The 18125-nt window shown below is 48.0% G+C and overlaps 1 protein-coding gene across 1 annotated transcript in view; it reads left to right on the top strand.

The window, feature by feature from the left end:
• Positions 1 to 5165: 5165 nt before the first annotated feature.
• Positions 5166 to 18125, top strand: part of LOC141192408 (uncharacterized) — a 50080-nt gene continuing 37120 nt past the window's right edge. The window contains exons 1-5 of the mRNA XM_073661922.1: positions 5166 to 5207; positions 14953 to 15132; positions 15215 to 15338; positions 15422 to 15519; positions 16545 to 16635. Of these exons, the coding sequence (XP_073518023.1) occupies positions 5166 to 5207; positions 14953 to 15132; positions 15215 to 15338; positions 15422 to 15519; positions 16545 to 16635 (535 nt within the window). The remainder of the gene's footprint in view (positions 5208 to 14952; positions 15133 to 15214; positions 15339 to 15421; positions 15520 to 16544; positions 16636 to 18125) is intronic.

The raw sequence follows: 18125 nt of genomic DNA, 5'->3' as shown, positions 1-18125 counted from the left end.
TGAGCGTGGGCACATACCCGTAATGTGTGATTGATAAGGATGTGGTGTAGAAGTGGAGTTTTTCCAAGAGTGGGCGGTGTGACTGTGGAAGGATCGATGAGTGGAGGTGGAGCTGGGGCGGAGTCTCCAGGGTGCCTAAAAAGTTTTTGCCAGTATGGGGCCTGAAATTCCTGGTGGCAGCCCTGCACACATATACATACACTCATATACTAATCTTTTATGATATTGGGGTCTTCTGGAGAGGGCTGCAGAACGCACTGTGGAGGAGGGAACACAGCAGACAGGACTGATTTCAGCTTCCTGCCCCTACGTGCTGTCCGATGCTGTGGACTCTCCTCGCCCAACCCCCTACTCTTAGAGGAAATTCTACTGGGAAAGGAACAGCAGGAGACAGAAGACCCACTGTAAGTCCACGCAGGAGGACAGACACAGCAGCCAATGAGTGCTCTTATCAGTCTGATGGGGAAGCGTTCATTGGCCACCAGCCTCTCTCCTGCATGACATGCCCCATTTTTCAATGGCCGCACTTTGCCCAGGGTGTCAAAAATCATTACGGGTGGGAGTGGACAGGGTTAAGCAGCATCAGCCCTCAGTCAAGGGGCTCCATAGCAGCTGCGTGGTCTACTGCCTGAGCAGTACGCCCCTTCCTGCATGGGCCCCCCTCCACCTCTGGGCCCGGGTGCGGCTGCATCGGCGGTATGTCCGCCCCTCGCTGCGGCTCTGAGCAAATGTAATATTATTTACACCCAACCGAGTGGTAAAGAAATCAGTGAGAAACTTGTGGGATAAGACAGTAAGAACGCCCATTACACCCTCAGATGACTTCCCTCGTGGGCACAGTGTCCGAAATGGGGTTATTTTAGGGGGTCGTATGTTCATCACACCTCAAGGGCTTTGCTATTGGCCGCTCCGTACACACATGGCTCCGCTCCGTATACACAGCTCCGATCTGTACACCTCGTACACACGCGGCTCCGCTCCGTACACCTCGTACACGCGCGGCTCCGCTCCGCACACCTCGTACACGCGCGGCTCCGCTCCGTACACCTCGTACACGCGCGGCTCCGCTCCGTACACCTCGTACACGCGCGGCTCCGCTCCGTACACCTCGTACACGCGCGGCTCCGCTCCGTACACCTCGTACACGCGCGGCTCCGCTCCGTACACCTGGTACACGCGCGGCTCCGCTCCGTACACCTCGTACACGCGCGGCTCCGCTCCGTACACCTCGTACACGCGCGGCTCCGCTCCGTACACCTCGTACACGCACGGCTCTGCTCCGTACACCTTGTACACACGCGGCTCTGCTCCGTACACCTCGTACACACGCGGCTCTGCTCCGTACACCTCGTACACGCGCGCGGCTCTGCTCCGTACACCTCGTACACACATGGCTCTGCTCCGTACACCTCGTACACACGCGGCTCTGCTACATCCACACAGTAAACCCCTCCTGACCCCACACATAAACTTCAGCTCATCCAGCACTATGACAACCAGCACAGCAGAGTCCTGCATCCACTGAGGCCCCTGATCATGTGACCCCTGACTCCTCCCCTCCTGTGACCTCATCACAGCTCCTGTGCGCACAGAGCAGCCATATATGTGGTGGCGGCTCTGCAGGTGGAGGTATGTGGAGACCCCATTACTGGGCGCAGGGGGCATTAACCCCTTCAGCACGGAGACTCTTTTGGGGTCTTGTGTTGCCCCTTTATAAGAATCATAAGGTTTTTGTTCTGTTTCCTGTAATAGATACATACGACCCAACTATGGAGACAGGAAGGGAGGAAACGTATTGTTCTCATAGTACAGGACCCCTTTACTGGCCCCACAGTGTAATGCCCCCATTATGCCCCTTACACAGTATGTATGATGCCCCCACACAGTGTAATGCCCCCATTATGCCCCTTATGTATTATGTATGATGCCCCCACACAGTGTAATGCCCCCATCATGCCCCTTATGCAGGATGTATGATGCCCCCACACAGTGTAATGCCCCCATTATGCCCCTTATGCAGGATGTATGATGCCCCCCACAGTGTAATGCCCCTTATGCAGGATGTATGATGCCCCCACACAGTGTAATGTCCCCGTTATGTCCCTTATGCAGTATGTATGATGCCCCCACAGTGTAATGCCCCCATTATGCCCCTTATGCAGTATGTATGATGCCCCCACACAGTGTAATGCCCCCATTATGCCCCTTATGCAGTATGTATGATGCCCCCACACAGTGTAATGCCCCCATTATGCCCCTTATGCAGTATGTATGATGCCCCCACACAGTGTAATGCCCCCATTATGCCCCTTATGCAGTATGTATGATGCCCCCATTATGCCCCTTATGCAGTATGTATGATGCCCCCATTATGCCCCTTATGCAGGATGTATGATGCCCCCACACAGTGTAATGCCCCCATTATGCCCCTTATGCAGGATGCATGATGCCCCCCACAGTGTAATGCCCCCATTATGCCCCTTATGCAGTATGTATGATGCCCCCATTATGCCCCTTATGCAGTATGTATGATGCCCCCACACAGTGTAATGCCCCCATTATGCCCCTTATGCAGGATGCATGATGCCCCCACAGTGTAATGCCCCCATTATGCCCCTTATGCAGTATGTATGATGCCCCCACACAGTGTAATGCCCCCCATTATGCCCCTTATGCAGTATGTATGATGCCCCCACACAGTGTAATGCCCCCATTATGCCCCTTATGCAGGATGCATGATGCCCCCCACAGTGTAATGCCCTCCATTATGCCCCTTATGCAGTATGTATGATGCCCCCACACAGTGTAATGCCCCCATTATGCCCCTTATGCAGGATGTATGATACCCCCACACAGTGTAATGCCCCCATTATGCTCTTTATGCAGGGTGTATGATGCCCCCACACAGTGTAATGCCCCTTATGCAGGATGTATGATGCCCCCACACAGTGTAATGCCCCCATTATGCTCCTTATGCAGGGTGTATGATGCCCCCACACAGTGTAATGCCCCCATTATGCCCCTTATGCAGGATGTATGATGCTCCCACACAGTGTAATGCCCCCATTATGCCCCTTATGCAGTGTGTATGATGCCCCCAAACAGTGTAATGCCCCCATTATGCCCCTTATGCTGGATGTATGATGCCCCCACACAGTGTAATGCCCCCATTATGCCCCTTATGCCGGATAAATGATACCCCCACACAGTGTAATGCCCCTTATGCCGGATGTATGATGCCCCCACACAGTGTAATGTCCCCATTATGCCCCTTATGCAGTATGTATGATGCCCCCACACAGTGTAATGCCCCCATTATGCTCCTTATGCAGGGTGTATGATGCCCCCACACAGTGTAATGCCCCCATTATGCTCCTTATGCAGGGTGTATGATGCCCCCACACAGTGTAATGTCCCCATTATGCCCTTTATGCAGGGTGTATGATGCCCCCACACAGTGTAATGTCCCCATTATGCCCCTTATGCAGTATGTATGATGCCCCCACACAGTGTAATGCCCCCATTATGCCCCTTATGCAGTATGTATGATGCTGCCACACAGTGTAATGCCCCTTATGCAGTATGTATGATGCTGCCACACAGTGTAATGCCCCCATTATGCCCCTTATGCAGTATGTATGATGCCCCCACACAGTGTAATGCCCCCATTATGCCCCTTATGCAGTATGTATGATGCCCCCCACACAGTATAATGTTCCCACAGTACTGCCTGAGGTTGGAATAAACTTTCTGGAAAATGGTCTTCCCTTTCCCTGCTCCCCTACATGTATACCCTCGAGCATGTATACATGCATGTAGGGGAGCAGGCTTTACTAGATATTGAGGCTTTGTACAGTAATATACAGCATGAGGATGGCATCAGAGGTGTAAGACGTTTCTTGAAATTGAGATCAATAAAGTGTAGCAGACATAATGACTTCATAGAGGATCTTCTAAAATTCACTTTTACTCATAACTTCTTCCTTTTTGACAGGAAGTACTTCCCCCGAGCTCAGCGGTACTGTGATGGGGAGCCCCTGTGCCCCCTCGTATGCTAACCTATTCCTGGACTAGTGGGAGGAAATCACAATATTCATAATGATCATAAGTGGTGGCATCCATATACTGGGACATAGTATAGATATATTGACGACATTCTTATTATCTACTCAGGGACGAGTGAAAAGTTTCTTGAATTTGTCAGGGAACTCAACATCAATAGAGTCGGCCTTAGATTTACATCAGAGGTTAATTATTACCAGTTGCCTTTCCTGGATGTTCTAAATAAGATATAGCGGGATGGGACCCTAGCGACACTTATCTACAAAATACTTACAAGCACTAGTAAACTATTGAAGTGGGATAGCCGCCACCCCATCCCCCTAAAAAAAAACAACAAAAAAAAACAAACAATATCCAAGGGCCAATTTTTATGGTTGAGAAGAAGCTGCTCTAATATCACAGATTTTAATATACGGCCAATAGACATGAACACCAGATTCATGGAACAAGGGTACAGACACTCCTTCATACCTAACCAAGAAAAAGATGGGATAACACGAGAAATAGGAACTTTGGACAATCAGAGTGACCATATCTTTAATATCCTCAGAAAACACTAGGGTGTACTTGTAGTCAACTCGGACCTGGGAGTGCCGTGTGATCTACTACCACAATAACTTTCAGAAAGTGTCGGTCAATTAGGGACCGTTTAGTTTACAATTCTGAACAGCCAATCACAGCATTTCTCACTGTTTCTGGCAATCAGATTGCCGGAAACAGTGATGTGCAGCCTGGGATCGGTGCTCATAAGAGCATCGATCCTAGGCTGTTGCTAAGAAACCCCAGCCCTCTCCCCAACCCGCTATGATTGGTGTGATCGCCAATCACATCGATCGCACCGATCATAGCGCCACCGCGCGGTGACTGGGCGGTCACGGGGCGGTGACCGGCTTGAGACCTACCTGTCACCGCCCCATAACCCCTTGTGATGTCAGCAGAGGCCCCAGACAGCTCTGATTGGAGCGATCGATGATGACATCGATCGCTCCAATCAGAGTACCTGAACACAGGTGACAAGGCGGTCACAGGGCGGTGACCGACTTGTCACCTCCCTGTGACCCCCTGTGATGCTGCCCAGGCCCCAGCCATCTCTGGTGCGATCGATGCCATCATCGATCGCACCAATCAGCGTTCCTGATCGGGAGGTGAGTGGCCTGTGACCTGGCTGTCACTACCCTATCATTCCCCCTTTGACCGCCCTGCAGTTCCTCACACTTGGTGAGGATTTCTACGGAGCGGTCACGTATGATCACCTCTGTGCTGGGCATTGTGTTGCCACAGAAGCACCTGTGACACCACAAGACCTTCTCACCTGCTCCAGTCGCTGCTGCGCTGGCGTCCTGCTGCTGCGTCCTGGGTCTCCTGCTCCGTGTCTTGCTGCTGCAGATCTTACTCCTGGACCTGCTGCTGAAAGAAGAACAGAGAAGACTTTGGTAAGTCCATCTCTGTTCTCCCCTCATCCACCCCAAACCCCTCCTTTTTACCCACCCTGCCCCCAGTTTGTTTGTTTTTTTGTGCGTCCTGCAGCGGCCGAGCGCTGACCAGTGACTACTTCACTGATCAACGTCCAAGCTCGCTGCATTTCACGACTTTATTTCATCCCTGTCAATTCTTTCTCCTCCCCCCTCACTTTGCACCACCTCCGTGCGTACATCCAGCAGCCACCGAGAGTTTATCGGTGACGCAAATCACCGATCAGCACTCGTGCTCGCTACTTTACCTTTTTTTTTCAACTAACCATTTTTTTTCCTAGAGGGCGGTCACGCTGTCCGATTGTGCTCCGTGCTGGGCCACAGAAGCCTGTGACACCACAATCGATGCTCCTGCTCCAGAAGACATCTTACAGAAGACATCTGATAGACGACATCTGAAAGACAACAACTGTAAGTAGGATTTTTTGATCCCTCCTCATCCACCCCAATCCCCCTCTCCCCCTTCCCATACCCCTTTCTGCCTCCAAGTGCTGATCATCACTTCATCGCTCGACTGTTGTCCGTTTTCCTTTTTCTTTGCGCTTCGTGCAGCGGCCGAGCGCTGATCAGTGACCACAGATCTTATTCCAATCGCATACCTTTTTGCAGTCCAGTGAGCGTCAGTCACAAATAGCCAGGGATCGCTAATCAGCAGGTGCTCTGCGCAAAGAAAGATTTTTCCTTTGATATCCTGTTAGCAGATAGAAGGTGGCACTCCAGCAAGCGATTGAATATGAAGATCCTTTATTCTTTACAATTTTAAAACATGGAGCCGGGAAAGTGGGAGTCCTTCAGGTGCTGCTGAACCGCCACTCAGACGCCCCAGGAGAAGAGATGAACCAGCGCCCTCCCCCTACTACTGACCCCATGTGGACCTTGCCCCCCAAAATTATGAGCCACTGATTCCTGATTTTGTGGCGGAATCAGGAATCAGGTTTGACACCACCGGCCTCACAGAACTAGACTTTTTCAAAGTCTTTTTCTCTGAGGATCTTGTAAACCTCATGGTGGGCCAAACTAATTTATACGCTCATCAATTTTTGGAACAAAACCCCTCTTCATCATTTTCTAACTGGTCTCCTATACACGCAGTAGAAATAATGAAGTTTTGGGGCCTGGTCCTTCATATGGGATCCTGAAGAAGCCAGAACTTTGACAATATTGGAGTGTTGACGTTTTGTATAACACTCCAGTGTTACAAATGGTCATGACCCGGAAATGTTTTCAGGCCATCCACAAGTTCTTGCATTACAACGATAATGCAAGGTGTCCTGCACGCGATGACCCGAACTTTGATCATCTTTTCAAAGTTCGGCCGATCATCGACCACTTCAACAACAAGTTTGCTAAAGTGTACGTGCTCCAAAGGGACATCTGCGTGGATGAGTCCTTAATGGCTTTTATGGAGCGGCTTGGATTCCATCAGTACCTGCCCAATAATAAGGCCAGGTACGGAATCAAGCTGTATAAACTTTGTGAGAGTACCTCAGGGTACACTCACAAATTTAGAGTTTATGACTGGAAGGACTCCCGGATTAAATCCCCTGAATGCCCCCCTGTTTTGGGAGTGAGTGGGAAAATTGTGTGGGACTTGTTGCACACACTGCTGGATAAAGGTTATCACTTATACTTTAACTTTTATACTGGTGCCCCTCTTTTCTAGTCCCTCTCTGCGCTACGTACCGCAGCCTGCGATACTGTCCGCAAAAATAAAGAGGCCTCCCAAAGACGCTAATTGGGCAGCTGCTCAGAATGGGTGAGAGCAGAGCCCAATGTAGCGACCACTTTCTGGTGGTCAAGTACAAGGACAAGAGGGATGTCCTTTTCTTGACCACCATACATGGTGATGGCAGCACCCTCAGCACTGTACAAGGTTCCACTACACAGGTCATCAAACCAGACTGTGTAGTGGGGTACAACAAGTACACGGGGGGAGTTGATCTCTCTGATCAAGTCCTCCAGCTGTACAGTGCTTTGAGAAAGGCCAAGGTGTGGTACAAGAAGTTGGCCGTGCACATTGTACAGATGGCAATGCACAACGCTTTCCTTCTATCACAATGTGCAGGCCAGACTTCTACGTTGTACCTTCAGTTCCAGGAGGTAGTTATCAAGGCCCTGATATTTTGCAGTGGTGACTGAGCGGGCCCCAGTACTTCCGGAATTGAAGGTCCTCGAATTGTACCAGACCAGCATTTCCCAGGGCAGATGCCTCACAGCGGAAAAAAAGGTCACAAAAGAAGTGCCGAGTGTGTTTATAAAAGGTGAATACGCAAGGACACCATTCATCAATGTGACACCTGCCCCGACAAACCTGGCCTGTGCATGAAAGAATGCTTCAAAAAGTACCATACTTCCATGGACTACTAAATTAATTTCTGACGTATGACAACCTGACGAACACTACACAACTGACGTATGACACTACATTATAAGATTCACAAATCGGGTATCCGTTCCAAAAAGGGGGCACTTGTTGGCCATTTCCACTGTTTAGGCACATTAGGGGCTCTGAGAACGTGACATGATGCCCGCAGACTATTCCATCAAAGTTTGCATTCCAAAGCGTCACTCCTTCGCTTCCTAGCCCTGATGTGCACCAAAACAGTAGTTTTCTCCAACACATGGGGTATCAGCGTACTCAGGAGGAATTGGACAACAGATTTTGAGGTCCACTTTCTCCTGGTACCCTTGGGAAAATAAAAAAATTTAGGATAAAAGATCGTTTTTGTGGAAAAAAAAATGATTTTTTTTTCATAACTCTACGTCATAAACTTTTGCATAGCGCTTAGGGGTCCAAAGTGCTCACCACACTTCTAAATAAGTTCCTTAAGGGGTCTAGTTTCCAAAATGGGGTCACTTGTGGGGGTTTCCACTGTTTAGGCACATGGGGTCCGCTGTCAATTCCAGCGAATTTTGCATTGAAAACATCAATTGGCGCTCCTTCCCTTCCAAGCCCTGCCGTGCGCCCAAACAATGGCTTTCCCCCACATATGGGGTATCAGCATACTCAGGAGAAATTGCACAATAACTTTTGGTTTCCAATTTCTCCTGGTACGCTTGTAAAAATAAAAAAAATTGGGGGTTAAAGTAAAATTTTAGTGAAAAAAAGTTAATTTTAGTGAAAAAAAGTTAAATGTTCATTTTTTCCTTTCACGTTCAATTAATTGCTGTGAAGCATGTGAAGGGTTAATAAACTTCTTGAATGTGGTTTTGAGCACCTTGAGGGGTGCAGTTGTTAGAATGGTGTCACTTTTGGATATTTTCTGTCATAAAGACCCCTCAAAGTGACTTCAAATGTGACGGGGACCCCCAAAAAATGGTTTGTAAACTTTGTTGTAAAAATGAGAAATTGCTGGTCAACTTTTAACCCTTATAGCTCCCTAAAAAAAAAAAAAAAAAAAAAAATTGTTTCCAAAATTGTGCTGATGTAAAGTAGACATATGGTAAATGTTATTTATTAACTATTTTGTGTGACATATCTCTCTGATGTAAGTGCATGAAAGTTCAAAGTTTGAAAATTGTGAAACTTTCAAAACTTTCCCCAAATTTCCATTTTTTTCACAAATAAACGCAAGTGATATCGAAGAAATTTTACCACTGTCATGAAGTACAATATGTCACGAAAAAACATTCTCGGAATCAGGGGAATCCATTAAAGCATTCCAGAGTTCTTACCTCATAAAGTGACAGTGGTCAGAATTGTAAAAATTGTCCTGGTCATTAACGTGCAAACCACCCTGGGGGGGTAAAGGGGTTAAACTGAATGATTTGGGTCAAGCATTTGGGATATCCTTCCACAAGCTTCTCACAATAGTTTGGTTGGAATTTGGGCCCATTCCTCCTGACAAAACTGGTGTAACTGATCCAGGTTTGTAGGTCGCCTCGTTCGCAGCCTTTTCAGCTTTGCCCGTAAATTTTCAATAGGACTGAGATCAGGGCTTTGTGGTGGCCACTCCAAAACATTGACTTTGTTATCCTTAATCCACTTTGTTACCATTTTGGCAGTATGCTTTGGGTCATTGTCCATTTGGAAGACCCTTTTTGCCCATGCTTTAACTTCATGGCTAATGTCTTGAGATGTTGCTTCAGTATTGCCAAATATTATTCTTTTCTCATTATGCCATCTATTTTGTGAAGTGCATCAGTCCCTCCTGCAGCAAGACAACTCCACAACATGATGCTGTCACCCCCGTGTTTCACAGTTGGGATGGTGTTCTTAGGCTTCCAAGCTTCTCCCTTTTTCCTCCAAATGTAACAATGGTAATTATGCCCAAAATTTTAGTTTAATCAAACCACAGGACATGCCTCCAAAAATTAAGGTATTTGTTCCTATGTGCATTTGCCAACATTAATCTGGCTTTTTTAGGTTTCTTTTGGAGTAATGGCTTCTTCTTGGCAGAGTGGCCTTTCAGCCCATGTTGATACAGCACTCGTTTCACTGTGGATATTGACACAGTCTTTCCAGCTTCCGCCATCATCTTCACAAGGTCTCTTGCTTTTGTCCTTGGGTTGATATGCACATGTTGGACCAAAAGCACGTTCATCTCTGGGACACAGAACCCGCCTACTTCCTGAGCGGTATGATAGCTGGACATTCCCATCTTGTTTGTATTTGCGTATAATTGTTTGTACAGATGAATGAGGCACCTTCAGGTATCTTGAAATTGTACCCAAGGATGAGCTGGACTTGTGCAAGTCCACAATTCTCTTCCTGGTATCTTGGCTGATTTCTTTAGACTTTCCCATGATGCTACACAAAGAAGCAGTGTGTGTCAGGTGTGTATTAAAATACATCCATACGTGTGTCTCTAAATAACTAAGATGTTGCCAAAAAACCGGAAGCTTCCAAACACGTGATATGTGTAGTGTCGGCGTCTCTGCCTCCTGCGCGGCAGAAACGTCGATCCACTCATCACCGCGGCTATGGTTCGGCTTTCCCCGCTATTTCCTCTGGTCTCACCGCAGCGTCTTCCCAGGGCACTGTACTCTTAAAGGGGCCGCGCGCGCCGTCCTAAAAAGTGCCTGGCCAATGGCCGGAGGACTGCCCCTATTTAAAGCACCTCCTCAAAAATGGAGGTGCCTGTGCAAAGTTGTGGTTTGTATTCTAAGCACTCTTTCCAGCCCTCAGGTCCCAGTGCTGCCTGCCTGTCTATCAGCCTTGTCCGCCTGTCAGTCTGCCTGCCCGTTTACCTGCATTGTCTATCAGCCATGCTCATCTGTCATGCCTCTTGGCTTTGGCCATCAGTCCCGTGGGAGTTGCCTGCTCTCACTGGAGGTCGGTCCCAGTGTGGCACCTGTTCCACCTTCTCCGTCCCTTCTTGGTTCACGGAGTCGATTAAGCCACCGTGTAGCCAGGGTCCAGTTACGCCCCACTGGTCCCTCCTCATATCTCAGCACAGAGGTTCTACCACCCGGACCTTTAACAGTATGATCATATGGGCAGTCCAAAATTGTTTAAAGGCATAGTAATCTTAGTATATGTAAACTTTTGACTTTGCAGTAAGTAATAAATATGCCTTAAAACATTCTCTGCCTTAAAACATTCTCTCTCTCTCATTATTCTGGCACTTGACAAATATTAAAAATTATGGTAATCCTAATTGACCTAAAATGGGAAAGGTTTATTCTGATTTAATTTCAGATATTGAGAAAAACGTGCATACAGTGAAGGAAATAATTATTTGATCCCTTGCTGTTTTTGTAAGTTTGCCCACTGACAAAGACATGAACAGTCTGTAATTTTAAGGGTAGGTTAATTTTAACATTGAGAGATAAAATATCCAAAAAAAAAAAAAAAATACATTGTATAAATTAGATAAATTTATTTTCATTTTGTAGTGACAAATAAGTATTTGATTCCTCTTGCAAACAACACTTAGTACTTGGTGGCAAAACCCTTGTTGGCAAGCACAGCAGTCAGACTTTTTTTGTAGTTGATGATGAGGTTTGGAGGAAAATAGGAGATGCGTCTTATAGTCCGAATGTTGGGGGATGAGGGGGTATATATATGATGTGTGGGGGGAGCGGTAGCGGTGGGGGAGTGGGGCACAGGAGGCAGCAGCCGCCTGCTGCAGCCTACACTGTCCCCGCTGCTAAAGAAAATTAATATTCAGTGCTCCCCACGCCCATGGGAGCGTGAATGAATATTTAACCTCTCTCTATGCTCATGGTCGTGGAGAGGGGGTGAATATTCATGCCCTTTAATAGCTTGCACACGCGATCTCCCAGCAGGAGCTGTTCTGCAGCTGTGTGCCGGCTATTAAGGAGCATGAAGTCACTGTGACCTCCGGGAGCTGATCTCTCCTTGTGAGCCGCGCATGGTAGTGATGCCAGGCGTGGCTCACATGGCAAGATCAGTGGGGCAGACAGGACGCAGTGCTGGAGGAGAGAAGAAAGGTGAGTAGGAGTGTTTATTTTTATTTTTTTATGTGCAGCATGATGGGGATGAGGGGGACCATACATACCAGGATAAGGATGAGGGGGCCATACATACCAGGATAAGGATGAGGGGGCCATACATATAAGGATGAGGGGGCCATACATACCAGGATAAGGATGAGGGGCTATACATTCCAGGATAAGGATGAGGGGTGCCATGCATATCAGGACAGGGATGAGGGGTGCCATGCATATCAGGACAGGGATGAGGGGTGCCATGCATATCAGGACAGGGATGAGGGGTGCCATGCATATCAGGACAGGGATGAGGGGTGCCATGCATATCAGGACAGGGATGAGGGGTGCCATGCATATCAGGACAGGGATGAGGGGTGCCATGCATATCAGGACAGGGATGAGGGGTGCCATGCATATCAGGACAGGGATGAGGGGTGCCATGCATATCAGGACAGGGATGAGGGGTGCCATGCATATCAGGACAGGGATGAGGGGTGCCATGCATATCAGGACAGGGATGAGGGGGGTGCCATGCATACCAGGACAGGGATGAGGGGGGTGCCATGCATGCCAGGATAGGGATGGGGGGTGCCATGCATACCAGGACAGGGATGAGGGGGGTGCCATGCATACCAGGACAGGGATGAGGGGGGTGCCATGCATACCAGGACAGGGATGAGGGGGGTGCCATGCATACCAGGACAGGGATGAGGGGGGGTGCCATGCATACCAGGACAGGGATGAGGGGGGGTGCCATGCATACCAGGACATGGATGAGGGGGGTGCCATGCATACCAGGACATGGATGAGGGGGGTGCCATGCATACCAGGACAGGGATGAGGGTGGTGCCATGCATACCAGGACAGGGATGAGGGTGGTGCCATGCATACCAGGACAGGGATGAGGGTGGTGCCATGCATACCAGGACAGGGATGAGGGTGGTGCCATGCATGCCAGGACAGGGATGAGGGTGGTGCCATGCATGCCAGGACAGGGATGGGGAGTGCCATGCATGCCAGGACAGGGATGGGGAGTGCCATGCATGCCAGGACAGGGATGGGGGGTGCTATGCATGCCAGGACAGGGATGGGGGGTGCCATGCATGCCAGGACAGGGATGGGGGGTGCCATGCATGCCAGGACAGGGATGAGGGGTGCCATGCATGCCAGGACAGGGATGAGGGGTGCCATGCATACCAGGATAGGGATGGGGGGTGCCATACATGCCAAGATAGGGATGGGGGGGTGCCATGCATGCCAGGATAGGGATGGGGGGCGCCATGCATGCCGCCAGGATAGGGATGAGGGGTGCCATGCATGCCAGGATGGAGGGGTGCCATGCATACCAGGATGGAGGGATGCCAGGCATGCCAGGATGGGGATGGGGGCCACGTATAAAAGGAAGGGGGACATATAAACCAAGATGGGGGATATTGTTAGAATTGGAGGACATTACCCCTATACCAGTGTCAGCAATGTCAACACATTTTTTGCTTAAATTTTTTTTTTATATTTTCTTCCTCTAAAACCTAGGTGCATCTTATAGTCCGAAAAATACGGTACTGTAAAATAATATATCTCCTCATATGTTTCTGTGGCATCGCGGTACCCGTTCTACTGCTGCTAAATGAGCCAGTTGTAGTGTGATAGTAGACTTGTTCCACTGTGGGCACTGTGAGTTAGGGGATATAATACATTGCATTGTAAATTGGACTTTCCTGCCATCTACTGGCCAATGTGTGTATATGAAAGGTAAGTGATTATTCTCCTCACAATAAGCTGCCATAGAAACGGCTGTGAGGAGTCTCCCAGCTCAGGGCTCGCACACTGACTGAGCACTGGTACAAATCAGTAGTGGGGGGTTCAAGCTGCCTAATGAAGATATAGGAGACAGACACTATTTCTCACAGAAGTGTTTCCATGCCAGTCCACGCTGGGGGGACATTTTTCTCCACATAATCTCCTTCCCAAAAAGACAAGCGTCTTCCAGTCAGGAGAGAGAACGCTGTTCATGTGCTCTCCTGCACGTTGGTTATCCTGTTTGCTTCTAGCCGGACCAGATCCACGTGGCTGCCACACCACCGACTTTTTGTTTAAACCTACCCCCTGCGAAAGGGAACGGTGGGCTAAAAACTGAGCACACCCAGACTTTAGTGTGTTTCCACGGAGAGCCAATCTGTGAAGGTCCCTCCATCAGTGTAATATTTCTTAGACTGTGCATAGCATTTCCTCTACTAGCAAGTGAAGAGGACTCTGCTCCAGCCGCCCTGAGAGACCATAACCTCGCTTGTCTCATGAGGAGAGAACCATTACTTTCCTATGCACAAAATACTGTAAACTTTGCCTTCAAGAGAGACTGTACCCCGTTACCTCTTTCAGTAAAATTGTTATGTTTACAAGTTCACCTCCGTGTCTGGCTGCTTGAGTTTGCACAAACATCACGGACACTCCAAACTTGCACCCAGACACCACAACTACAGGAGTGCCCCCTGGGGGTCCTATACCATCCACAAGTGCCACCTTCCGACAATTGTTGTGGACACTAGGGAAGTGTTTAGGGGTCCACTTCAACTACTGTGACATCATTATCTGCTGCCTTTGAGACTACATACCCCAGCTGGCCCTTCTGCAACATCTGGGACCTCCTCAGTGGCCCACCACATTTCCCCTTATTATCTCCAGTAATTGTATTCTTACACAGGATTTTTATGATGTTATATAGGCTCATCATCTTCTCATTCAGGTCCCTACAATATCGGATCCCCTCAGTGAAGATCTTTTATATAAGAGAATTTTCCTGATTTACCCATCAAGGATGGATATGGACAGAGACAAGATGGCGGAGAGGATATTACACCTCACCCTAGAGATCCTCTTCCGGCTTACTGGAGAGGTGAGAGATTCTGATGACGTCCCATTACATCATTCTTATCTATGGGAATAACAGATGGACAGAACTGGAGAGGTGAGGACTCTGGAAATGTCTGGAGGGAGATTTATTAATGTGTCTCTCCATAACCAGGATTACACAGTAGTGAAGAAGACCTCTAGTGAGCGCTGTCAGGACCCTGTGTCTGAGGGATGGAAAAGACCCCTGAGCCCAATCACAGGACCTCCATCTCACCCCCTGATACATGAGGACATCAATGACCAGAAGATCCTAGAACTCGCCTACAAGATGATTGAGCTGCTGACTGGAGAGGTGACACTGCTGGGAATGCTGGGACATTATACAGTAACAATATGAAGGGATCGGGGGATGACATTATCATTGTATGTGTCAGGTTCCTTTAAGATGTCAGGATGTCGCTGTCTATTTTTCCATGGAGGAGTGGGAGTATTTAGAAGGACACAAAGATCTGTACAAGGACGTCATGATGGAGGTTCCCCAGCCCCTCACATCACCAGGTAATAGACAGGACTAAATACACACGGCCTATAATTATCTGTATGTAAAGAATGAATTCAGTCCCTGTATGTGTTTCCTACAGATTTATCCAGTAAGAGAACAACACCAGAGAGATGTCCCCGTCCTCTTCTTCCACAGGACTGTAAACAAGAAGACCCCAATGTTCCTCAGGATCATCAGGTAGATGGAGAGAAGGTGTCATGAGATCTCCCCTATGATGTGTAGACTGCTGTGAAGGTCTTGTGCTCAGTCTTGTTTTATCCACCAGTATTATATGTTTTATACTAGCTATTGAACCCATTCTACGCCCAGGTGGTGAGCATTTTTATTGGTATATGGTCTCCCATGCTGGTATGTGCTGCCCCCCTCTTGGTATTTGTGCTGCCCCCATCCTGTCCCCACCATCCTATCCTGGTATGCATGGCACCCCTCACCCACAAATCCTTGTATGCATGGCACCCCTCACCCCCACATCCTGGTATGCGTGGTACCCCTCACCCCCCAATCCTGGTATGCATGGTCCCCTCACCCTGCAATCCTGGTATGTGTGGTACCCCTCATCCTGGTATGCAAGGTCCCCTCACCCCCCAATCCTGATATGTGTGGCCCCCTCACCCCCCAATCCTGATATGTGTGGCCCCCTCATTCCTTTCACACTGTACACACATACAAAAAAATAAACAGTTATACTCACCTTTCTTCTCTGTGCTCCAGCTCTTCTGCGCCCTGTTCTGCCGGAGGCCGGGGGAGGAGTGTGTCACCGGAGCACTGCGTTGTCTGGCGCCATTTTGCTGAACGCACACTGTAAATGTGTCTTCAGTAAAATGGCGCCGGATAGCACTACGCTCATGCGCCAATCCGACGCCTCACTCCAGCCCCATCTCCGAAGAAGAGAGGCGCTGCAGCAACGCTCCTCCCGATCAGGTAAGTATGGCGCCGGAGATTGTGGTATGTGTTCAGTGCCTACGCATATCGCGATCTCCGGAGCCATATACTCCTCTTACCTGTAACGGCTGGATGCCTGATTCTGTCTGGAGCCAGACTGCGCGTCGCGCATGCGCAGTCTATCGAGGCTTAAGACAGAGATACGCATCCCCGGTTATATTATAGACTATTGTAATGAGAACGGTGGAGATGGCAGGATTAGAGCTAATCATAGATGGGACTTCTCCATCTGTCTGTGACTTTTCCAATATTTGTTTCAGGGTGAAGATCTGACCCATATTAATACTACAGAGACATATGTGAGGGGTGATGAGCGCTGTAAAGAGGAGATTCCTACATATGACTACCCAGGTGAGTAGTAACCACTAAATGCAGAGAAGTCACAGATTCTTCTCAGTCACCGGCTGTGGCTGCTTTATCGGTGGTGTAGTCCGGCCGTATCACAATCGTGTGATCATCATTTTGCCTCTAGGCCACAACATTCTCCTCCACCCTAAACTGTTCAAATCATTTTGGACATTGAAAGCCCTTTTCTATAGAACTTACAACCTCGACAATCCACCTACCCCCTGGGATTAGGAGACGCTGACCGTGACCTGCGCAGATCTGTAAACTACAAAAAATAAATAAATAAAAAGATTATTATTATTAACTACAAAGCCAAATGACAGCGTATGAAGAATGGGCTGACAAGTTAGAAAATCACTTGAAGAAAAATATTATGATGGGCCTGTAAGAGAAACAGAGGGTAATGATGGTGTTGGCTTCCTAGATCCCTGATATCTTATTGGATGAATCTACCTTCTCTCCCTTCTGTCCTGCTGAATGTCCTCATATGGTCCCTACAAGACCAGGTCCAGTCTTTCTGGCCAAACGTCACTTTTATGATCTACAACATTAAATGTGCAGTGAGGCCAAGTGTGAATTTCTGTACAATAACAGTAGAGTCTCCCTTTATATTGAGTTTTCAATTTCTTCTAAAACGGACTAACTTCAAACAGGATTGTGATAAACTATACAGAAAACATTACACCTGTGCATGATATATCTCTAAGCTGTGCGTGGCTGATGGCTGTAATATACATTTATTCCCGCCTGCAGGAGATGTGTTGGCTCGAGTCCTGGTTTCATGGATTCACTCCACGTCATAAATTACATTATATTTTCAATCCTAAGGAATTCACATTACTGCACAATCTCTCCTGAAATTGGGGCGCTAATACTTTCTCTACTCTTCTGGTCAGGACTCATAGTAGCGCCAATGGTCCACCACAAATGAGTGCAACTCCAGTTTAGTTTGTAGTTCTCCTCTCATACATACATTGTTGTTGAGGATGTAACATAGAATAAAAAAATAAGTTATTTTTTTCCAGGTTCATTCTGTATGATAGTTTGATTGTGGTGGGATCGTCCGGCCTCACTTACTTCAGTCTGTAACTCCTTGGTAGCCTTTAAAAAAAAGGTCTCCATTGACTCTCCCAGATGCCCGAGATCTAAAATTAAGACATTTTCAGCTCTGCACTATTATAAATAGTTCTCTTTAATAAAAGTATATTTTTTTCTTGAATCTCATGTGATAGAAAATATTTATTAGACCTTACAATAATTTAGATGGCCAAGAGCCACCAAGCCGCATACTATAATTACCCCAGAGAGGTTTCACCATTAGTTACTCATTTTTTACTGATGAAGACTCTTGAGTTTGATCATTTCAGGAGATGTGTTATTGTCTATACTCACAGTTTTGCTCATCACCCTTTAACCCCCTCTACATGGATCTGGCGTTACACAGAGACCCCTAGGCTTGGGCCACAGTGTTACCTGCTGTTCTGTGGAGTGAG

Source organism: Phyllobates terribilis, unplaced genomic scaffold, assembly GCF_046119375.1.
Source record: "Phyllobates terribilis strain yellow unplaced genomic scaffold, ASM4611937v1 Scaffold_61__1_contigs__length_8056638, whole genome shotgun sequence".
Taxonomy (NCBI): domain Eukaryota; kingdom Metazoa; phylum Chordata; class Amphibia; order Anura; family Dendrobatidae; genus Phyllobates; species Phyllobates terribilis.
This window is presented reverse-complemented; position numbering and strand designations above follow the sequence as displayed.